Below are 24,436 nucleotides of genomic sequence, written 5' to 3' on the forward strand. Positions count from 1 at the left end.
GGATATATCATGTCCCACAAAATGCCATTATCTTTGATGCAGTCTTGTGTGGGCAGGAAACGTATTTGTGTTGATTGGGTTGGAGACTTTTGATCGGATGTTTCCATGGAGATGTGATCAATCAACTGTGGGTAAGATTTTTCATTGGATAATTTCCATGGAGGTGTGGCCCCGCCCATTCAGCATGGGCCTTGATTAGTTTACTAGAGCACTATATAAGCTCAGACAGAAGGAGTGAGCTTGCTACAGCTAAGAGGGACACTTTGAGGATTGCACAGAAGCTGAGAGAGTAGCTGCAGATGAGAAACAGTTTAAAGATGGCCGTTGAAAGCAGACTCTTGCTCTGGAGAAGCTAAGAGAGACAAACACCCCAAGAGCAACTAAGAGTGACATTTTGAAGAGGAGCTGAGGCCTAGAGAGGAACATCCTGAGAGAAAGCCATTTTAAAACAAGAACTTTGGAGCAGATGCCAGCCATGTGCCTTCCCAGCTAACAGAGGTTTTCCGGACACCATTGTCCAACCTCCAGTGAAGGTACCCAATTGTTGATGCATTACCTTGGACACTTTATGGCCTTAAGACTGTAACTGTGTAACCAAATAAACTCCCTTTTATAAAAGACAATCCATATCTGGTGTTTTGCATTCTGGCAGCGTTAGCAAACTAGAACACCTCCCTAATCCTCCATTTGGAAGCTCTTCCTTGCTGCCTTTTTGTATTCTGCTCTCCCCGGTGGCTTAAGTCCTGCCGTGGGTCCCTGTGGGCTTAGGTCTCTATGGATATAGGTGGGGATCTGTCTCACTGCTGTGAGAGATTTTATAGCCTGTGTCCCTGGTAGGAGGTGGGAGGCATCCCGGCTGCAGCCTCTGGACACTTCCTGAGCTGCATGGGACCGAGTCAGGGGGAGGGGAGGGGGCCAGCCTTTCCAAGATGGAATTTTCCTTCTTGATATTTTTCTCTTTCTTCACTTCAGCTTCTGTGGGCTCCTTCTCCAGTCTTTACCTTCCTCTAGAGTTCTGAACAAGTGAAGAGTGTCCTTTTGTTCACTGAATCTCTGGGGAGATGTTTTCAGTAGCTGTTTTAAGTCTCCGTTTTGATGATGTCACCCTAGATTCTTTTTTTAAAAAGAACTTTAATTGAAATGTAATTCACATACCATACAATTGACTCATTTAAAGTGTTCAATTCAGTGGCTTTTAGTATATTCACAGAGTTGTGCATCCATTACCACAATCAAATTTAGAACATTTTTATTACCCCCTAAAGAAGCCCCACACCCCTCAGTCATCACACCCCAATCCTCACTTCCCCCGTCCCAGCCCTAGGCAACCACTAATCTACTTTCTGTCTCTATCTATTTGCCTATTCAGACATTTCCTTTAAATGGAATCATACGAGATTTGTCCTTTTGTGTCTGGCTTCTTTCACTTAATATAATGTTTTCAAGGTTCATCCATGTTGTAGCATGTATCAGTAATCCATTCCTTTTCATGGCTAAATAACATTACATTATATGGTTATACTACATTTTATTTATCCATTTATCAGTTGATGGGCATTGGGTTGTTTCCCCTTCTTTTGGCTATTGTGAATAATGCTGCTAAGCATATTTGTGTACAAGTTTTTAGGTAGACCTATATTTTCATTTTTCATGGATATATACCTAGAGTGGAATTGCTGGGTCCTATGGGACCTCTATGTTTAACCATTAGAGGACCTGCCAGAATGCTTTACACCTCTCACATTGCTATGAGTAGTGTATGAAGGTTCCAATTTCTCTACATTTTCAACACCACTTGTTGTTATCTGTTTTTTATTATAGCCACCCTACTGGTTGTAGAATTGTGGTTTTGATTTGCATTTCTCTGATGGCTAATCATGTTGAGCATCTTTTCATGTGTTGTTGGCCATTAGTATATCTTCTTTGGAGAAGTATCTATTCAGATCCTTTGCCCATTTTTAACTTAGATTATTTGTCTTTTTATTATTGATTTGTAATAGTTCTTTATATATCAATAGATTTTTTAAAGGATATGTGATAGAAATATGGGGTAAGAACTTTTGCTCTAGAAATCTGAAGAAGTAATTGGAAATTATTATCAGTATTGAAATATAGCTCTTTTTTTGTTCTCAGCTTCTTATTGATTTAGGATGGAACTGAAATTCAATCCCCTTTTCTCATCATTGATGAGAGATGTTCAGAATGTAGGACACTTTGTCCTCTCTAAAGGGAGATATCGTTTCTAGCGTAAGTTACCATGCCCTTCCGTTCTTGAGTAATTTACCTACCTATAAAATGGAGGGAATCTTGTACTACGTTGATACTTTAATGGATTGTGGATTAAGGATTATAGAATTATAAAATTTTTTGAAGATGAGATTATAGATAATCAAAGGGCAAGAGTGTTTTCCTGGGATACTACTATTTCAATTTTGAGTAATTTATTGAATCTAAGGCTTTAAGGAACCTTTTAATTCCTTGTTTCTGTCATTCTGAACAATAGTAATTATGAGACTCAGCCCCTAGGTGTGCTCCTTTCAGGTACGGGAGTGTCCTGTATTAAAGTGCTGCCTTTGCATGAGGAATCTGGTCATAGAGACTAGAATTCTTTCCAGTAGCATCGTTGGTAACAAAAGGTGTCTTGAGTTTTCAACTCTCATTTGCATGTGGAGTATGAGTGATTTGTTTTCCAGTTGTGGACTACTTTTACTAAAACCAGAAAGAGAATCGGAAATGGTCAGTGATGATTTATGTATGCGTGTGAAGCAGACTCTTGGGTTTGGGAACCGAAAAACTATGATCCACTTTGTTTATTGCTGCCCATTTTATTTGTGCCATTCATAATGTTATAATTCCAACAGTGGACATTTTTCCTTTTCTTCCTTTTTTTTACTAGATGCTCCACATCAAGAAACAGAGTGCTCTGGGTGTGGCGGCAGAGGGAGCTAATGTGTGTCGTCATGGGAAACTGTGTTGGCTTCAGGTAAAAGACAGATTTCTAAATTTTTTGAAGTTTTGAAATAGATTCACTGGAGAAGATGTATTTTTGTCTTCTTTCTGTCACCCTAGGGTCACTGTTCTGTAACTTGCTTGAAATGTCCTTTACTCCTCTAATCTGAATTTATTATTTTCAAAAGGAAAACAGAGTAGGAACATGTTGGAAGTAAAGTAGTTATTTTAGGTTAGTTATTTTTCTTATTCTCTTGTTTTGGTTTGTTTGAAATGTTTTTTTTTTTAATTTTTTTTGATATAGTTAATAGTTAATTAAAAAAAAAACAACGAAAAAAATATGCAGAGCCCCCCTGTGGACTGGTGGAGAATGCAAGGGTGTTGGGCTTCCCCTCCTCAATGGTAGCTGATGTGCTCACAGATAGGGGACTGGTAGTTTGATGAACTGAGCCCTCTACCACGGGACTTGCTCTTGGGAGGACTGTTGCTGCAAAGGAGAGGCTAGGCCTGCCTGTAACTGTGCCTAAGAGCCTCCTCCCGAATGCCTCTTCGTTGCTCAGATGTGGTCCTCTCTCTCTAGCTAAGCCAACTTGGCAGGTGAAATTACTGACCTCCCCTCTACATGGGATCTGACACCCAGGGTTGTAAATCTCCCTGGCAACATGGAATATGACTCCCGTGGAGCAATCTAGACCCAGCATCATGGGATGGAGAACATCTTCTTGATCAAAAGGGGGTTGTGAAATGAAACGAAATAAGCTTCAGTGGCAGAGAGATCCCAGAAGGAGCCGAGAGGTCACTCTGGTGGGCACTCTTACGCACGATATAGACAACCCTTTTTAGATTCTAATGAATTGGAATAGCTAGTGGTAAATACCTGAAACTATCAAACTACAACCCAGAACCCATGAATCTTGAAGACAATTGTATAAAAATTTAGCTTATGAGGGGTGGCAGTGTAGTTGGGAAAGCTATGTGGATCACACTCCCCTTTGTCCAGTGTAAGGATGGATGAGTAGAAAAATGGGGGCAAAAAAAAAAAGGCACCAAGTGTTCTTTTTTACTTTAATTGTTTTTTTTCACTTTAATTTTTATTCTTATTATTTTTGTGTGTGTGGTAATGAAAACGTTCAAAAATTAATTTTGGTGATGAACGCACAACTATATAATGGTACTGTGAACTACTGAATGTACACTTTGTATTACTGCATAGTATGTGAATGTATCTCAATAAAATTGAATTAAAAAATATCAATGGGTATACTCAGAAGTGAAAGAAAAAAAAATTGGTGACTGGAGCAATATACAAAAATTTTTGAAAATTTATCAGTGGAAAAGGCAGGATATTAAATTGAATGCATATTATTAAAGTCATATAAACTTTTGCATATGAAAAAATGGAAGGGGGAGTTGTATGGCATGCATTCATTCACTGAAGAAATGTTTAACAGCTATCTATATGCCCCACTGTTTTAATTTTTGCACCTTTGCTCTCTGACTCAATCAATCGGTGCTGCTTTTGTGACATTCATGATCAGAAACAATCTAGATTTCGTATAATTGTATAAAATTGATCTTTCAAGCAGTATTGAATATTTAATATCTTACCATTTGTGCAACTGTATTTGTTGTCTATTTTACACTGCTAGAGGGCAGGGATCTTGTGAGTAATTTTATGTCATACCTAATGCTGTCATGCATATTACAGAACTTAGAAAAATAGTATTTCATGTTAATAACAATGACATACTATTCATTTCCCTTAAACTTATGATCCCTAAAGTATTAGAATGCCGTGAAACTGGTAAATTTCGGGCTATAAGAAGCAAAGGGCTAAATCACCAGCTTGTCTGTTTATTTCCTTTTGAAAATCACAGTGATTGTATCTTTTTTACTTAGGATCAATTTAAATCTTTTTTCCCTAAGAATCTTTATGTGCCTATTGTTCATTTGAAAAGTGAAGATGCTAAATATTTTATTGCATGTCTTTTATTCTTGATTCTCAGATCCCTTTCCCCAGTGCTTCCTTATTCTATTACATGTGTGTCTGGATGGTTTATTGTAGGTGGCCACAAATAGCCGTGTTTACTTATTTGACATTTTTCTTCTGGGAAGTCGTGCTTTCAACAATGGACTTCAGATGGTATTAGAAGACAAGAGAATTTTGAAAGTGAGTGTGTAGATTGATTCCTTTGCTGATGATATTATCAGCCAGATCCTAATTACTCTGTCTCCGTCTTTTGATTCCTTAGGTTATTCACGATTGTCGTTGGCTTTCTGATTGCCTCTTTCATCAGTATGGGATTTTGCTGAATAATGTCTTTGACACACAGGTATGTGCAGGGAAACACTAGATTCAGATCAGTGTACATATAGGGAATGAGGAGTTCATGCTTAAATTGCACAGAGTTTCTATTTGGATTGGTCATAAAGTTTTGGTAATGTAAGGTGGTGATGGCAGTACAAAACTGTGAACTTAATTAACAGCCCTGAGTTATATATGTGAATGTGATTAAAAGGGGAAATTTTAGGTTGAATATATGTTACTAGAGTAAAAATTAAGAAAAAAACATAGGACTGTACATCACAAACTGTGAACCCTATTGTAAATGATGGCCTATAGTTAATAGTACAATTACAAAAATGTTCTTTAATTAGTTGCAATAAATGTACCATGCTAATGCAAGGTGTTAATAATAGGGTGGTGCATAGGAACTCTGTTTTTATGTGTGATTTTTCGTAAACCTAGGATTTTTCTAGTCAATACAAAAAGGAAAAAAATCACTGTACAATGACTTTCATAGAAAATCAGCCTCATCTGATCAAAGATCAAAAGTCTTTTTTGTGTGTCCTTTCCTGCCCACTTCTCATGCAAGATGTTTGAACAATACAAATGTAAGAACATTTGGTGAACTGTGAAATTGCTTCAGAAGAGTTACTTAGAATTATTTGTGATTTTTTTCCTCATTTTGTGCAGAGTTTGTCAAATAAGAAGCAATGGCCATATTCCATAGCATTTAAAAACTACAACAATTCAGAAGTCTGGGAGACTTGGTGTGAGATGAACAATCACATCTCCTTTGCCTTTAACCACGCATATGTATTAATTAAGTCTGATTGCCTTTAGCTCAAGGGTGCAGGTTGTCCTGGATATGCCAAAAAAAACTTCTTTTGGCCCCAGATAGCCTGAAGAGATGATATTTTGCATCAGTCATTTCACATCTAAAGGACCCTAGAGAAATGAGAAATTCCTAGTCTATACTAGCTCGTAGAGCTGATCCAGGTTTCTGGTTTGGCTATGAAAGCAGTGAAACCATAGTTTTTATTATGTTTTCTTTAAGTACTTCTTAGTCTTCTAGGTTTATGCCAGTGAAAGGGAGATCCTGAATATACTCGACTAGAGACTTTGGTGAGGGATTAATGAGTTGACTATTTTTCAGCAGCAATTGCTGAAAGTTTAATTTTATGTTACTGTGTATGGGTCAATTTTGCTCCTTATGTATCTGCTCATAATGAATTTTTTGCCAATTCTCCTGATGACGTATTCCTTTTGGGCTTTCTTTCAAGATCTTTCACTATATAGGGATTGCTTCTATACTTATTCTGAAATGCAAGAGAATTGCTCATGTTCTTTTGAGTCCACCAGGCTTCTTGATTAGACCCTATATGCATTGTCTAATGCCAACTTTGGCATATCTTTCCACATGTTTCTTTTCAGATCTCCACAACAGAAGAAGCAGGAATTCAGAATTTACAATTTGTTTTCCTTTAGCACAGTATATTAATTTCCTGTTGCTCTGTAACAAATTACAAAAAATGTAATGGCATAAAACAGCATAAATTTATTCTCTTATAGTTCTGGAGGTCAGGAGTCTGAAATCAATTCGACTTGAGAGTCAGGGTGTTGGCAGTGCTGGGTTCTTCTGGAGGCTCTAAGGAGAAAATGTTTTCTTGCCTTTTTCAGTTTCTAGTGGTTGCCTATGTTCCTTAGCTTACATCTTAAAAGCTCCAATCTTTGCTTCCATCATCAAATCTCCTTCTCTGACTGGTAAAATCTCCCTCGGCTTCTCTCTTATAAGGGCACTTATGATTACATTTAGGTCCACTTGGAAAATTCAGGATAATCTCCCCATCTTGAGATCCTTAACTTATTGGCATCTGCAAAGATGCTTTTGCATATAAAGTAACATTCATAGGTTCCAGGGATTAGGACATGGTATCTTAGGGGCCGTTATTCAGCTTATCACACACAGATAACTAGTTATTGCAATTTCTAGTTTTATTAGCTTTCTTTAATGAAATTTTACCCGAGTTGCTAAACAATAATAAAAATAATTTTTGAAGTTGATCTTCTGTTTTGGTTTGCTAAAGCTGCCAGAATGCAATATGCCAGAAATGGGTTGGCTTTTACAGTGGGGATTTATCAGTTTACAAATTTACAGTTCTAAGGCCATGAAATTGTCCCACTTAAGGCATCAACTGGCTGATACCTGAACTCTGAAGACAGGCTGCTGGCATCCGGGGTTCCTCTGTCACATGGGAAGGCACATGGCTGATGTCCGCTGGTCCTTAACTCCCGGGTCTCATTGCTTTCAGCGACTGGTTCCAGTGGCCTCCTCTCTGAGCTTCTGTGAGCCCTCTCTTAGTGTCTCTGGGGCTTTTCTCTCCAAGCTCTCTGGGTATTTCTCTCTCTGAGCTCTCTGGGCTTTTTCAGTCTTTTATCCTCAGATAGGACTCCAGTAAAGGGTTAAGACCCACCTTGAATTGGGTGGGTCACATCTCCATGGAAACAACCTAATCAAAAGGTCCCACTTGCAATAGGTCTGCCCCCACAGGAATGGATTAAAAGAACATGGCCTAGAACCTAAGATGGTGGCTAGGTGAGAGGGCAAAAAAACACTTCCGTGAAAAATACTAGATAAAAACCAGAAAGTGACCCAGAACACCACTTCCAGAGTAGCACCAGCCAGACAAGCTCTGCTAAATCTACAGGGACCATGCATTTGGTGAAACCAGGAGTCTGCATTCTGAAATGAGTGAGTGAGTCAGCTGAAAGTCCCTCAGCCACACTGCAGTGTGAGGAAACAGTGAGTTGGCATTTGGAAATGGACTGGTTCTTTAAAAAAAAAAAAAAAAAAGCCCAGGAGCAGCTGCAGATACAACGAGAGTGGGCTGGGCTAATGCCTCAGTGTCTGGCATGGAGGATACCCTTTCCAACACCCACTGCTGATTGTCTCATGCCCAGGGGAGCAAAGGGGAGCCAAAAGGAGAAAAAAACGCACGACTTGCAGCCATCTCCCTGGCGGGCGGGGGCACTCCTGCCCGGGGCCGAACCCACAGCACAGAGCCGCACCAAGAAACCCAGCGTGACAGGGAGTCTTTCCCGCAGCACCACGCACATGCCACAATATCCGTCACGGACAGTAGCCTTTAATACACCCATGGCTGATTGCCTCGGAGGTGGGAGGGTGGAGCTGTGTGGAAAGAGGGAAGTTAACGCATCCTATTCAACCATCTTTGAAGCGGGCTTGGAACACCCCTGCACAGCCTGGTGTCCCAGGGCTTCCCTGGAGGCTGGCGCATACTTGTGACGTGGCACAGCCCTCCCTCCCTCAGCAGAGGTCCTGGAAGAGCACAGCAGGGAAGGGGGAACCACTTGGAAATCCCAGGGAACCTACGCCAATACCAGGGACTTTTGGGTCAGCGGCAGAGAATAGACTTAAATCTCCAGGAACACCTGGGAGGTTTGATTATTAAAGCTGCCCTTCCTCCCTAACCGCTCAGACACACACCTCATTCAGGGTGGACAGCACCAACAACACACCCAAATTAAGTGCGCCAATTGGACCCCACAAGAATCAGATCCACACACACCACAAAGACAAAGTTGGGGAGAACTGACATGAAGGGAATAGGTGACTCACAGATGCCATCTGCTGGTTAGTTAGAGAAAGTGTACACCACCAAGCTGCAATTCTGATAAATTAAACATCAAGTAAAGCAAATGCCAAGAGGCCAAAAACAACAGAAAATCTTAAAGCATATGATAAAACCAGACAATATGGAGAACCCAAACCCAAACACCCAAATCAAAAGATCAGAAGACACACAGTACTTGGCGCAATTAATCAAAGACCTAAAATCAAACAATGAGGGCATGGCACAAGAAATAAAGGACATGAAGAAGAGCATGGCACAGGATATAAGGGACATAAGACCCTAGAAGAGCATAAAGAAGAAACTGCAAGAGTAAATAAAAAAATAGAAGATGTTAAGGAATAAAAGAAACTTGGCCAAATTAAAAAGACTCTGGATACTCATAATACAAGATTAGAGGAGGCTGAACAATGACTCAGCATCCTTAACGACTACAGAATGGAAAATGAAAGAACAAAAGAAAGAATGGGGAAAAAAATCAAAAAAACAAAATGGATCTCAGGGATATGATAGATGAAATAAAACGTCCAAACTTAAGACTCATTGGTATCCCAGAAGGGGAAGAGAAGGGTAAAGGTCTAAAAAGACTATTCAAAGAAATTGTTGGGGAAAACTTCTCAAACCTTCTACACAATATAAATACACAAAGCATAAATGCCCAGCAAACTTCAAATAGAATAAATCCAAATAAACCCACTCCAAGACACATTCTGATCAGACTGTCAAAGACTGAAGAGAAGGAGCAAGTTCTGAAAGCAACAAGAGAAAAGCAATTCACCGCATACAAAGGAAACAACTTAAGACTAAGTAGTGACTACTCAGTGGCCACCATGGAGGTGACAAGGCAGTGGCACGACATATTTAAAATTCTGAGAGAAAAATTTCCAACCAAGAATACTTTATTCAGCAAAACTCTCCTTCAAATTTGAGGGAGACCTTTAATTTTTCACACACAAACAAATGCTGAGAGATTTTGCTAATAAAAGAACTGCCCTACTTCAGATACTAAAGGGAGTCCTGCCGACAGAGAAACAAAGAAAGGAGAGAGAGATATAGAGAATTTTAACAGACATATATAGAACATTACATCCCAGGTCACCCGGATACACATTTTTCTCTAGTGATCACGGATCTTTCTCCAGAATGGACCATATGCTGGAACATAAAAACAAGCCTCAATAAAATAAAATAAAAAAATGAATTTGTTCAAAGCACATTCTCTGACCACAATGGAATACAAATAGAAGTCAATAACCATCAGAGTCTTGGAGAATTCACAAACACCTGGAGGATAAAAATGCAGGGGAGATGAAAACATTCATGGATAATCAAAAGCTGAGGGACTTCATCACCAGTAATCAGTCCTATAAGAAATGCTAAAGGGAGTTGAGCAGGCTGAAAGGAAGGGACGCTAAACAATTGACTGAAACTACATGAAGAAATAAAGATTTCCAGTAAAGATCACGTGGTAAATATAAATACCAATACTACTGTATTTTTGACTTATAACTCCACTATTTACTCCCTACAGGATCTAAAATACATAAAGTGTAATGATAAATCACTGGTTTTGGACTCAATATAAAATATATAATTTTTGACAAGAACTACATAAAGGTGGGGGAATGATGGAGTATAGGAACATAGTTTATGTGTCATATTGAAGTTAAGTTGGTATCAAAGAAAAACAAGATTGTTATAGATTTAAGATGTTAAATTTAAGCCCCATGGTAAACACAAAGAAAGTATCAGAGAATATGACCATAGAGATGAAAAGTAGAGTAGGGGTTCTGAGAAGTGGGGGAAGGGGCAATGGGGAGTTAAGAAATGAGAGTAGGGTTTCTGTTTGGGGTGAAGGGAAACTTCTAGAAATGGATGGTGGGAAGGTGATAGCATTGCAACATTCTAAATGTGATTAATCCCACTAATGGAATGCTAGGGAGGGGGTGGAATGGGAAGATTTAGGCTATATATTTGTTTCCACAATTGAAAAAAAAAAAAAAGACAATCTAAATAGATGACAATTAAGTGCCAGGGATGATCCTGGATGGGATCTGAGGATGGAGGAGAGGAGGCTCAAAGGGACACAGATGGGACACAAGAAAAAAAAAAGGAAATATAGAATGTAGGCTTTGTATCAATGTTGAATTTCTTGAACTTCTTAGCTGCGTTTAATGAGATTGCATAAAAGAATGTTCTTGTCCATGGGAAAGGTATATGTGAATTATATTGTTTGTTCAAAGATATGTGCAGCTTGCTCTCATATGTTCAGAGGACAGAGCAATAGATGATGGGTATTAGGGAGGGAGGAAGGGAGAGTGGGAGGAAAAGAAAGAAACGGTGGTGTGACAGGATGTTAAAGGTGGTGGATTGGGGTATCGGGCGAGGGGGGTCAGGGTATGATGGGGTTCTGTGTATGGGGTTTGTACTGTTTTTGCAACTGTTCCTGTAAGATTGAATTTATTTCAAAATAAAATTTATTAAATTAAAAAAAAAGAAGAAGAACATGGCCTTTTCTGGGGTACATAACGGCTTCAAACTGGCACATCTTCCTTTCCCATTCCCCAAAGGCACCAAAGAGTAAGTAAGATATAACCATAAAACAGGTAAGTAAAAGAAGTGGAAAAGAAAGACAAGGACATATTAAACTTGAGTGTTTTTTTTTCCTTTTTTTTAAAAAAACTTTAAGAATAAGTAGTTGACTGAATAAATTCCATGATGGCAATTGCCTATCATGTAGCTCCTTGGGGAAAATGGTATTTAAAGATATTTCTCTACATCTAATTCTGCTATTTCTGCTTTGATAGTTCTCTGTATATATTCTATGGACTGGTCTGTTTGTCTTTTTTTTTTAATGCCACAGGTTGCAGATGTCCTTCAGTTTTCCATGGAAACAGGTGGCTTTCTTCCAAACTGCATCAGTACTTTGCAGGAGTGTTTAGTCAGACACCTTGAAGTAGCCCCTAAATATGTCTCCTTTCTGGAAGAGAGACAAAAACTGATAAGGGTGAGTATTAATCAATGTCCCCATATGATGTTACTTTTTTCAAGTGTTTTTTGAGCAGAATTATCAGCCTCTTATAGAAATGACAAGCTGCCATATAAGAATATGTGCATTAACAGAATCTTAGTTGTTCCAAATAGGAACAGTCTGTTTGTGATCTCAAGTAGATAATAGCCAAGATTTGTTGGTTATCAGTTAAAAATTACTCTGAAATAAATTTTCAAATTGGGACAAGGCGGATTTTCGTGACTTTGGATTAAACAGATGGAACCCAAATTATCTCAATTGCTTCTCCCAAAGTCAGGTAGAAATAACAGGAACTCAGAACTGTTGCTTGTACACCATTGTTCATAGCAGTGTTATTCACAGTAGCCAAAGTGGAAACAGCCCAAGCATCCATCAGCAGATGAGTGGATAAACAAAATGTGATATATATACACACAATGGAATATTATTCAGCCATAGAAGTAATAAAGTTCTGATACACATGACAACATGGATGAACCCTGAAGACGTCATGTTGAGTGAAATAAGCCCGATATAAAAGGGCAATATTGTATGATTCCACTTAAATGAAATATCTAAAAGAGTCAAATTCTTAGAGACAGAAAGTAGATTAGAGGTTATGAGGGGACAAGGAGGGCTATTGCTTAGTGGGTAAAGGATTTCTGTTTACAGTAATGAAGGGTTTTTGGTGACAGATGGTGGTGATGGTAGCACAACATTGTGAATGTAATTACTGCCACTGAATTGTGCACTTAAAATGGTCAAAATGGGAAATTTTGTGTTATATATTTATTTCCCCACAATAAAAAATTTTTTTAAAAAGTAAGGTAGAAAATTTTCTTTAGTTACTAAGACTTACTAGTTCTAATAGGCTTGCATGCAACTTAGGTTATTTAATCAAGTCTACTCTCTCCAACTTTGAATGAGAATCCTGATCTCTTGCCTCTCTCGCATGTGCTCTCTTGTGCTCACACACACACACACACACACACACACACACATACACAATGTATATGTGTATATATATGCATGCATGTGTATGGGCATGTGATCCCAGAAGGCTAGTGTGAAAGTAGAAGGAAATAACTGAAGAAAATAATATTGTTTAAAATTAAGCAACACTTGGATGAACAGTTATTTAAAATGTTACTAACTCTTCAGAGAAAAAAAATTTTTTTTTCTTGTCTCTAGGAAAATCCAGAAGTGTGGTTTACACGACCTCTTTCACCTACTTTGCTGAAAATTTTGGCCCTGGAAGCTACCTATCTGCTACCCCTTCGCTTGGTACTCCTAGATGAGATGATGTCTGACCTAACCACCCTGGTGGATGGGTACTTAAATGCCTATCGAGAAGAGTCTGCAGATCGGCTTGGAGGCACAGAGGTAGGTGTAGTTCTCTTGTGGATGTGTCTTTAGGATCTCTGTTTCTTCCTTATCCTCATGGAGGGCACAGTGATACACACTCTATACAACTATGGCAAATTTCATGGGGCAGAACTTGGTGAGAAATATTCTTAGATGGGCTACAGCTTGGGCTTGATGGATTTCCTTGAGTATCTTTTCACTAATATTAAGTTATGTTTCCAAGAAATGTTTCTGTTGAAGAATGGGTAAATTTAAGGTTTCATTAGTTATTTTTATGAAGTCAGTGCCATAAGAGAAGACTATAGACCAAGAGTTGGAAACTATTGCCTGCAGGCCAAATCTGGCTCATAGCCTGTTTTTGTACAGCTGGTAAATTGAGAATGTTTTTTAGGTGTTTACATTGTTAAAGGATTGTAAAAAGGAGGAGAATAAGAATATGCAGCAGAGAGCATATGTGGCTCACAAAGCTTAAATTATTTACTATTTGGCCTTTTAAGGAAAAAGTTTGCAAACCACTGCTACAGTCAGTACTCACATATGAATATTGATATAAAATCTTAAACTGTAACCAGTTTTGGTACAAACCCCACTTTAGATGTGTTATATTTTTCTTTTTTTTTTTTTTTATTAGAGAAGTTGTGAGCTTACAAGACAATCATGCATAAAATATAGGCTTCCCGTACACCACCCCACCAACCATACCTTGCATTGGTGTGGAACATTTGTTACAATTGATGACAGCACTTTTTAAATAATTGTACTATTTTTTAATAGTTGTTACCTTTGTTACAATTGATGAAAGATTATTAAAATAGCTCTATCGTCCGCTATTTACATTAGGTGTATTTTTTCCCATTTACCACTCTATTGTTACCACCCTGTATTAGAATCATACATTTGTTGTAACCCATTAAGGAGCATTCTCATATTTTTACTATTAACTATATTTAATAGTATCTTTAAATTTTTATTCTAGTAATATATGCATCCTAAACTGTTTTTTAAGCATATTCACCTATATCATTCAGTGCTGTTGATTACACTCAGAATAGTGTGCTACCATCACCACCATCCATTTCCAAACTTTTACCATCAGCCTAAATAGAAATTCTGTACAAGTTAAGCATCAACTCCCTAGTCTCTAACCCAGTCTATCTCTTGGTAACCAATAATCTAATTTCTAACTCTTTGAGTTTGCTTATTATAATTAGTTCATAACAGTGCAATTATACACCATTTGTCCTTTTGTGTCTGGCTTATTTCACTTACTACAATGTCCTGGAGGTTCATCCATGTTGTTGCATGCATCAGGACTTCATTCCTTCTCATAGCTGAATAATAGTCCGTTGTACACATATACCACAGTTTGTTTATCCATTCATCGGTTGATGGACATCTTGGTTGCTTCCATCTTTTAGCAATTTTGAATAATGCCACTATGGACATTGGTGTGCAAATGTCTGTTCCAGTCCCTGCTTTAAGTTCTTCTGAGTATATGCCTAGTAGCCGGATTGCCAGATCATATGGCAATTCTATATTTAGCTTCCTGAGGAGCTGCCAAACTGTCCTCCACAGTGGCTGTACCATTTTACATTCCCACCAGCAATGAATGAGCATTCCTGTTTCTCCATATCCTCTCCAATACCTGTAGTTTTCTATTTTTTAAATAGTGGCCATTCTATTAGGTGGGAAATGATATCTCACTGTGGTTTTGATTTGTATTGCCCTAATAGCTAGTGATGTTGAGCATCTTTTCATGTGCTTTTTAAAAAATATGGAACACTTCATGAATATGCATGTCATCCTTGCACAGGGGCCATGCTAATCATTTCTGTGTTGTTCCAGGTTTAGTATATGTGCTGCCAAAGTGAGCACTATACTTTTCTTTTAATGTGTCATGGATTCTAGATGCAAGCTTGGTTCAGTATTAGGAAATTCTCTATTTTAATAGATCCAAGAAAGTCATGATTATCTCTATAAATTCGGATAAAAGCATATGATAATATTCTGTATGCATTCTTGATTAAAGCTGGAATATATGGATACTTTTCTAACACATTAAAACATATCACAGGTGAGAAGACTGCGTAATACTTGATTGGAAACACTAGAAGCATTCTCATTATCAGGAAATACAGAAAGATGATGACTGTCACCACTCTTTTAACATTTTTTGAAGCTATTAGCCAATGCAATTACAAAAAAAGATATGCGCTATAGAACTTTAAATGGAGGAATCAGAATTATGACTTGTAAATGATACAACTGGAAAACTGAAGAATCTACTGCAAAAGTCTACCACAAAAAAGACAATTTACTAAGGTGACTGACTACAAATATAAAATATAAAATATAAAAGTTAACAGTTTTCCTATGTCCATATAAACAGATAGAAAATATAATGGGAGAAAAGATCCCATTTGGAATTGTAATTAAAAAGATAGGTTACTTAGAGGCCCTGTCCTGATAAAAATGGCAAAGTGAGACATTTCAGGACTCCATCCACCAAAAAAGCTTTGAGCAACAAGCTAGAGAAGGCAGAAAAAAAATCTTCCTCAAAACTTCAGAAAGCAGTTAAAGGATTGCAGTAACAGGATGAATGCCAGATCAAGAAAATGGCCACTTAAAAGCAGTAGGATTTCATGATGCCTTATCTGGCCACTCCCACCCTCCCTGGGCTGGCCACATTCCCAGTATGTATACCTGGTGGTCCTGGTTCTAGAGGGAACAAAGTAACCCTCATGTACATCCTGGGAGCATGTATATCTAGCCCAATCTGTCTGGTGGTGGCCTGAGGGATTTGCTGTCCCAGAACTGGCCCTGCATGTAGACAGCAGTTCGTGGAGCTCTCCTGTACAGTGCTGTGGTAGAACAGTCAACTGGCTTTCAGTATCTTAAATATATCATACCATTGCCTTCTCATCTCCATGGTTTCTACTGAGAAATCTGCGCATAAGTCTTATCAAGCTTCCTTTGTATATGATGGATCACTTTTCTCTTGCTGCTTTCAGAATTCTCTCTTTGTCTTTGACATTTGATAATCTGATTATTAAGTGTCTTGCAGTTGGTCTACTCGAATCTATTCTGTTTGGGGTACACTGTGCTTCTTGGATCTGTAATTTTATGTCTTTCATAAAAGATGGGAAATTTTCAGTGATTATTTCCTCCATTTTTCCTTCTGCCCCTTTTTCCTTCTTTTCTTCTGGGACAGCCATGGCACATAAATTCATGCACTTCATGTTGTCATTCAATTCCTGAAGACCCTGCTCATATTTTTTCATTCTTTTCCCTATCTGTTCTTGTGTGTGTAGAATTTCAGATGTTTTCTCCTCTAGTTCATGAATCCTTTCTTCTGCCTCTTCAAATCTGCTGTTGTATGTCTCCATTGTGTTTTTCATTTCTTCTATTGTGCCTTTCATTTCCACAAATTCCGCCAATTGTTTTTTCAAACTTTTGAGTTCCTCCTTGTATTCGCCCAATATCTTCTTTATATCTTTCATCTCTTTTGCCATATCTTCCCTCAGCTCATTGATTTGATTTTTGAATTGATTTAGCATATTTGTTTGAATATCTTTAATTAGTTTTTTCAACTCCTGTATCTCATTGGAAATTTGTTCCTTTCACTGGGCCATGTCATCTTTTTTCCTACTGTGATTTGTAGTTTTTTGTTTTCTAGGCATCTGGTTTCCTTGATTACCCCAATCAGATTTCCCCAGACCAGATGGGCCCAGGTCTCAGGAAGAAGTTGTAATCAGTATCAGGTTACCCTGAGGGTAAGACCCAGAAGATTGTCAGAAATTCCTGTGAGGCCTCCAGACACTGTGCTTTTCCTATCCTGCCCAGCAGGTGGCACTTCTCAGCCCGCAGCTCCCCACTGGCATAAAGAGGTGCTGTGCCTTTAATTCTCAGTGTACCCTGTTCTGTCCAGGGCCCGAGGGTGTCAGAAGCCAAGCTTAAGCTGTTTCTGTCCCCGTTCCCCCCCTCCCCTCCCAGGCCCTGGGGTCTGAGTTCTCTGAGGGAGGTCAGTCACTTGAGCTGCCTCCCTCCTTTTCTTAGAAAAGATAAGCCCTTTAGGGAATTATCTCCTGCACCTGAGTTTTTCTTTTGGCTCTCTGACTATCTTAACTCCATTGTTGCCTGGGTCAGTGCTGACAATTGAAAATGCCTAAGGCTTTCTCTAAGGAGCTACTTAGAATGAGAGAAAAAAAAGAAAAAAGAAAGAAGTCCTTTTTTCGGAGCCAGTCCCCAGCCCTCCAGTTCACCAAGCAAGAACCAGAGTTGGTACCCAGTTTTGTGTGCCCCTTTTCTTGGGACAAAGCCCTTTTTCAGTATTCTGAGCTCAGCCTACTCCAAAAGCCTCTGTTTTTATTTATTTATGTATTTTTTTCCATCAGCCCCGCCTCCTCTCTGCTGAGAGAGAACGCTGGGTTCCTTTCCTGCTTGCTCTGGGTTTATCTGTGCTCATAGTTTATATTCTGTAATCCAGATTTGTTAATTAAAACCACAGTTGGAACTTGGTTGAGCTACTTTCCCTTTCTTCCAGCACAGACTGCTTCTTTTTCTCACCTGCTATGCTGGTGGGGGAGGGGTGCTTGCTCCACAGTTTAGGGAGCTTTATTTACAGTTCTATGCTGCAATCTCAGCCATTCCACCCATTCCAGACTGGTGTACAATGTTGTCGAGTCACAGAAGTCCCCCTAACATTTGTTCCAGATTATTTACTAGTTGTTCCTGGCTATTTGCTAGTTGTTCTAGGGGACTGACTAAATTCTACACCTTCCTGGCCGCCATCTTGCCCTGCCTCTCCAGACAAAGACTTTTAAAAAATAACCCCAAAGATACTTAAATTGCTAAAGGAAAACATGGACAAAGAACTAAAGGAAAGCAGGCAAACAATGGATGAACACTAAGAGAATATCAATAGATACATGGAAATTATGAAAAATATCTAAAAGCCAAATGCACAAAATGTAATGGTAAATCAGTGGTTTCACACTCATAATGCATAAATGCATAATTTGTGACAAGAACTACATAAAGGTTGAAGGACAGAGGGTTATTGGAACATAGTTTGTATATACTATTGAAGTTAAATTGGTACCAAAGAAAATGTGATTGTTATAGATTTAGGATGTTAAATTTAAGCTCATGCTCCAACAAAGAAATTATTGGAGAACACGCAAGCTCATAGAGACAAAAATTAGCTTATAGGTTGCCAGTGGTGGGGACAGGGGAAATGGGGAATTAGCATACAATGAGCATAGGATTTCTCCTTCGGGAGATGGGGAAATTTTAGTAAAGGAAGGTGGTGAGAATACTGCAATATTGTGAATGTGACTGATCCCATTGAATGGTATGCTAGGAATGGTTGAGATGGGAAAATTTATGTTGTGTATATGTTTCCACAATTTATAAAGTAGAACAACTAAATATATGACAATTAAATGTAATATATGATGCTGGATGGGATCTAGCAAGGGAGGAAAAAAGGCTCATTGGGAAATTACCGCACATATGAAAAAATTAGAATATAAACTGTAAGCTGTATATCAATGTTAAACTTCTTGAATTTGATAGCTGTACTTAAGGTGGTTACAGAAGTGAATATCCTAGTTCTTAGAAAATGTACATGGCAGTGGTAAGTGTTCAGGCAGCATGATGTATAAAACCTAAGCTCAAGTATTCAAAAATGGATTGATAAACAGGCAGGCAGGCTGACAGAGATAGATAGGCAGGAAGGCTGACCCACTGATATGGCAAATGTGGCAAAATACTAAAAGTGGTGGATCTGGGTATCTGGGGGTAGGGTATATTGGAGTTCTCTGTATGGAGTTTGTATTAATTTTGACTCATAATGTATAAATATATAATTTGCAGCAAGAACTTCCTAAAGTTGGGGGGATATATAAAACCTATACTCAAGGGTTCAGAAAATGGATTGAAAAATAGACAGGTGGAGAGAGAGAATAATTAATGGACTGATAGATTAACAGATAAATAGAATGATACAGAAAATTTGGCAAAATTAAAATTGGTGGATCTGAGTATTTGGGGAGGGGAATAGAGGTAAGTTAGAGTTCTCTATATGGTGTGTGTTTGTTTTTGTAACTGTCTTGTAAGTTTGACAGTATTTCAAAATAAAAAGTTTTTTTTAAAAAAAGATAGTGTTGGGGATTGAATCATGTCCCCATAAAAAATATGCTCAAGTCCCACCCCCTGGTCCTGTGGGTTGGAACCCATTTGTGAAATAGGACCTTTGAAGATGTTAAGGTATGCCCAAATTGAATGAGGGTGGGCCATAATTCAACATGGCTGAGGTCCTCATAAGCAAAGGAAGTTAGACTCAGAAGAGAGAAAGCCATGGGAGAAGCAAGAAGCTGGCAGTCAAAGGAACCTGGAAAAGAAAGAAGAGGATACTGCTATGTGATGCAAAAGTCAGGGAACACCAAAGATCACCGGTGGCCAGAACACCACAGTCTTCAGCAAGAAAGCATTGCCTTGATGATGCCTCAATTTAGGACTTCTCTTAGTCTCAAAACCAATAAATTGATGTTGTTTAAGCCAACTCATTAAATGGTATTTGTTTTATCACCTAGGAAACTGACAGATAAATTACCTAGAAATAAATCTAAAAATAACTATGATATATAGATGAATAAAACTTTTTTTAAATTTTATTTTGAAATAAATTCAAACTTACAGGAACAGTTGCAAAAACAATACAAAACCCGTACACAGAACTCCAGCATACCATGACCCCCTCCCCCGATACCCCAATCCACCAACTTTAACATCCGGTCACACCACCATTTCTTTCTTTCCCTTCCTCCCTCTCTCCCTCCCTCTTTATCATCCATCATCTTTTGCTCTGTCTTCTGAACATATGAGAGCAAGCTGCACACACCCTTGAACAAACAATATAATTCACATATACAATTTCCGTGAACAAGAACATTCTTTTATGCAATCCCTTTAAGCACAGCTAAGAAGTTCAAGAAATTCAACATTGATACAAAGCTTACATTCTATATTTCCTTTTTTTTTTTCTTATGTCCCCACTGTGTCCCTTTGAGCATCCTCTCCTCCATCATCAGATCCCATTCAAGCTCATCCTTGGCATTTAATTGTCATTGCCTATTTAGACTGTCTTTTTCTTTTTTTTCAACTGTGGAAGCATATATACAGCCTAAATCTTCCCATTCCACCCCCTCCCTAGCATTCCATTAGTGGGATTAATCACATTTAGAATGTTGTAATGCTATCACCTTCCCACCATCCATTACTAGAAATTTCCCTTCACCTCAAACAGCAACCCTACACTCATTTCTTAACTCCCCATTGCCCCTTCCCCCACTTCTTGTAGCCCATACTCTACTTTTCATCTCTATGGTCATATTCTCTGATAATTTCTTTGTGTTTACTTTGGGGCTTAAATTTAACCTCTTAAATCTATAACAATCTTGTTTTTCTTTGATACCAACTTAACTTCAATAGGTCACGTAAACTATGTTCCTATACTCCTCCATTCCCCCACCTTTGTGTAGTTCTTGTCAAAAATTACATATTTTACATTGAGTCCAAAACCACTGATTTGTCATTAGAGTTTATGTATTTTATAGCCTGTAGGAAGTAAATAGTGGAGTTACAAACCAAAAATTATTGACTTCTATTTGTATTCCCCATTGTGGTCAGAGAATGTGCTTTGAATATATTCAGTTGTTTTTTGTTTGTTTGTTTGTTTTAATTTATTGCGGCTTGTTTTATGCCCCAGCATATGGTCTATTCTGGAGAAAGATCCGTGATCACTAGAGGAAAATGTGTGTCCTGGTGATTTGGGATGTAATGTTCTATATATGTCTGTTAAATTTTTCTGTATCTCTCTCTCCTTTCTTTGTTTCTCTGTTGGTAGGGCTCCCTTTAGTATCTGAAGTTAGGGCAGGTCTTTTATTAGCAAAATCTCTCAGCATTTGTTTGTGTGTGAAAAATTAAAGGTCTCCCTCAAATTTGAAGGAGAGTTTTGCTGGATAAAGTATTCTTGGTTAGAAATTTTTCTCTCTCAAAATTTTAAATATGTCATGCCACTGCCTTTTCACCTCCATGGTGGCCGCTGTGTAGTTAGTACTTAGTCTTATGTTGTTTCCTTTGTATGTGGTGAATTGCTTTTCTCTTGCTGCTTTCAGAACTTGCTCCTTCTCTTCAGTATTTGAGAGTCTGATCAGAATATGTCTTGGAGTGGGTTTATTTGGATTTATTCTATTTGGAGTTCGCTGGGCATTTATGCTTTGTGTATTTATATTGTGTGGAAGGTTTGAGAAGTTTTCCCCAACAATTTCTTTGAATAGTATTTTTAGAACTTTACCCTTCTCTTCCCCTTCTGGGACACCAATGAGTCTTAAGTTTGGATGTTTTATTTTATCTATCATATCCCCGAGATCCGTGTCATTTTTTTTATTTTTTTCCCCATTCTTTCTTTTGTTCTTTCATTTTCCATTCTGTGGTCATTGAGGATGTTGAGTCCTTGTTCACCTTCCTCTAATCTTGTATTATGAGTATCCAGAGTCTTTAATTTGGCCAACAGTTTCTTTTATTTCCTTAAGATCTTCTATTTTTTTATTTACTCTTGCAGTTTCTTCTTTATGCTCTTCTAGGGTCTTCTTTATGTCCCTTATATCCTGTGCCATGCTCTTCTTCATGTCCTTTATGTCCTGTGCCATGCTCTCATTGTTTGATTTTAGGTCTTTGATTAATTGCACCAAGTACTGTGTGTCTTCTGATCTTTTGATTTGGGTGTTTGGGTTTGAGTTCTTCATATCGTCTGGTTTTATCATATGCTTTAAGATTTTCTGTTGTTTTGGGCCTCTAGGCATTTGCTTTACTTGATAGGGTTCTTTCTGGATATAAGAAAACACCGATCTCTAAACTTTCTCTCACAAGCCAGCAGATGGCGTCCACGAGTCACCTATTCCCCTCAAGTCAGTTCTCTCCAACTTTGTCTTTGTGGTGTGTGGGGATCTGATTCTTGTGTGGTTCAGTTGGTGCAGTAAGTTTGGGTTTGTTGTTGGTGCTGTCCGCCCTGAATGTGGGGCGTGTGTCTGGGTGGTTAGGGAGGCAGGGCAGCTTTAATAATCAAACCTCCCAGGTGTTCCCGGAGATTTAAGGCTGTTACAAGAGTTGAAGCCTTCATTTCAGTCTTGCCACAGATTGTTTCTGCCGCTGACCCACAAGTCCTTGGTATTGGTGTAGGGTCCCTGGGATTTCCGAGCGGGTCCCCTATCCCAGCTGTGCTCTTCCAGGACCTCTGCTGAGGGAAGGCTGTGCCACGTCACGAGTGCGCACCGGCCTCCAGGGAAGCCCTGGACCGCTGGGCTGTGCAGGGGCATTCCCAGCCTGCTTTGAAGATGGTTGAATGGGGCATGTTAATTTCCCCCTCTTCGCACAGCTCCACCTTTCCAGCTCCAGGACATTTAGCTGTGGGTGCATTAAAGGCCACTGTCCATGGCCGATATTGTGGCATGTGTGGGGTGCTGCGGGAAAGACTCCTCGTCACACTGGGTTTCTTGGCATGGCTCTAGACTGTGGGTCCGGCCTTGGGAGGGAGCATCCCCAGGCCACCGGGGAGATGTCTGCAAGGGGTGCAGTTTCTTTCTCCTTTGGGCTCCTCTCTGTCCCCTTGGCCCCGAGACAATCAGTGGCGGCTGTGGGGAGGGCTATCCTCCATGCCAGATGGAGGCATTGCCTACAGCCTGCTCCTGCAGTGCTTCACTGAGAGGTTCTCACTGCCATATCTGCAGCTGCTCCTGGGTTTTTTTTTTAGAGAGAACTAGTCCATCTCAAAACGCCAACCCCTGGTTTCCCCACACCGCAGCACAGCCATGGGACTTTCAGCTGGCTTACTCACTCGTTTCAGAATGCAGACTCCCGGTTTCACCAAATGCATGGTCCCTGTGGATTTAGCAGACCTTTCCAGCTGGTGCATCGCTGGAACTGGTGTTCTGGGTCACTTTCTGGCTTTTATCTAGTATTTTTTGCCTTGGTGTTTTTTTTTTTTTTTGCCCTGTCTAACCTAGCCGCCTTCTTAGGTTCCTTGGTGCCTAAAACTTTAAGGGGATAAAATGAAAGGGGACAAAAGAGGACTTAAAAACACTTAGTGTCACTAGGTATTTTTAGCTATCAATTATTCCTGCATTAACTCACAAATTTAACTCTATTCCAAGAAAAACATTAACACCAGGATTATTATAGCAAATGAAATTATAGGGTTTATGGAAATAAGTACACATGCTAGAATCGCCAGGAAATTTTGGGGAAAGAAGGATATTGAGGGAGGACTAGTCCTGCCAGAACGTAAAACATATTATAAGGCTGTAATATATAAAGCAGTTTGGGACTGGTACACAAGTAGAGAAATCAGTGGCACAGAGTAGAGAATCCAGAAATAGATCCAATATTTATCTGCAATATGGTTATTATAAAAGTAGCACTTCCAATTAATGGGAAAAAGATAATTATTCAGTACATTGTTTTTATGCAGTTGACTAACCATTGTGGGGAAAGAAAATCAGAATTGGATTCCTTTCTCTTTCATTGCACCAAAATAAACTCCAGATATATTAAGTAATATGTAAAAAATGGAACCATAATTATCAGGAAAAAAAAACAGAATTAAAAAATTTATCTTGTAGTTAGAAGGCTTTTTTATGCAAAATAAAAATACTCAGAACCTATAAAAAGATTAATACATTTGTTTTTAAAATTTTTGTTTGGCAATAGTACTATGAACAAAGTGAAAAGACAACCTACAAAATGGGAGAAAATAATTTCTAACTATATATCAGATAAGGGCTTAACATCTGGAATATATAAAGTACTCCTACAACTCAATAACAAAAAGATAAATAACCCATTTTAAAAATGGGCAAAGGATCTGAATAGACATTTTTCAAAAAATATGTATACAAATGGCCAATGAGCACATAAAAAGATGCTGAATATCATTGGTCATCAGGGAAATTCAAACCAAAACCACAGTGGGATACCACTCCACACTCACTAGGATGGGTGTGCTCGTTTGAATCTATTATGTACCCCACAAAAGGCCATGTTCTTTTAATCCAATCTTGTGGGGGCAGACCTATTGTTGGGTGGGACCGTTTGATTAGGTTGTTTCCATGGAGA

At 38.7% G+C, this 24,436-nt stretch overlaps 1 protein-coding gene and 1 non-coding gene across 6 annotated transcripts in view; one reads left to right on the top strand and one right to left on the bottom strand.

Moving 5' to 3' along the window:
- Positions 1–24,436, top strand: part of EXD1 (exonuclease 3'-5' domain containing 1) — a 52,046-nt gene that overhangs the window by 24,729 nt on the left and 2,881 nt on the right. For all 5 annotated transcript variants that reach the window (XM_037834268.1, XM_037834272.1, XM_037834269.1 and 2 more), the window contains 5 exons: positions 2,897–2,983; positions 5,015–5,119; positions 5,202–5,282; positions 11,750–11,893; positions 13,088–13,279. In XM_037834268.1, the coding sequence (XP_037690196.1) occupies positions 2,897–2,983; positions 5,015–5,119; positions 5,202–5,282; positions 11,750–11,893; positions 13,088–13,279 (609 nt within the window). The remainder of the gene's footprint in view (positions 1–2,896; positions 2,984–5,014; positions 5,120–5,201; positions 5,283–11,749; positions 11,894–13,087; positions 13,280–24,436) is intronic.
- Positions 15,030–15,136, bottom strand: LOC119533522. Its single transcript, XR_005216652.1, has one exon. It is a non-coding gene; the product is annotated as a U6 spliceosomal RNA (small nuclear RNA).

Source organism: Choloepus didactylus, chromosome 4 (genome assembly GCF_015220235.1).
Source record: "Choloepus didactylus isolate mChoDid1 chromosome 4, mChoDid1.pri, whole genome shotgun sequence".
Taxonomy (NCBI): Eukaryota; Metazoa; Chordata; class Mammalia; order Pilosa; family Megalonychidae; genus Choloepus; species Choloepus didactylus.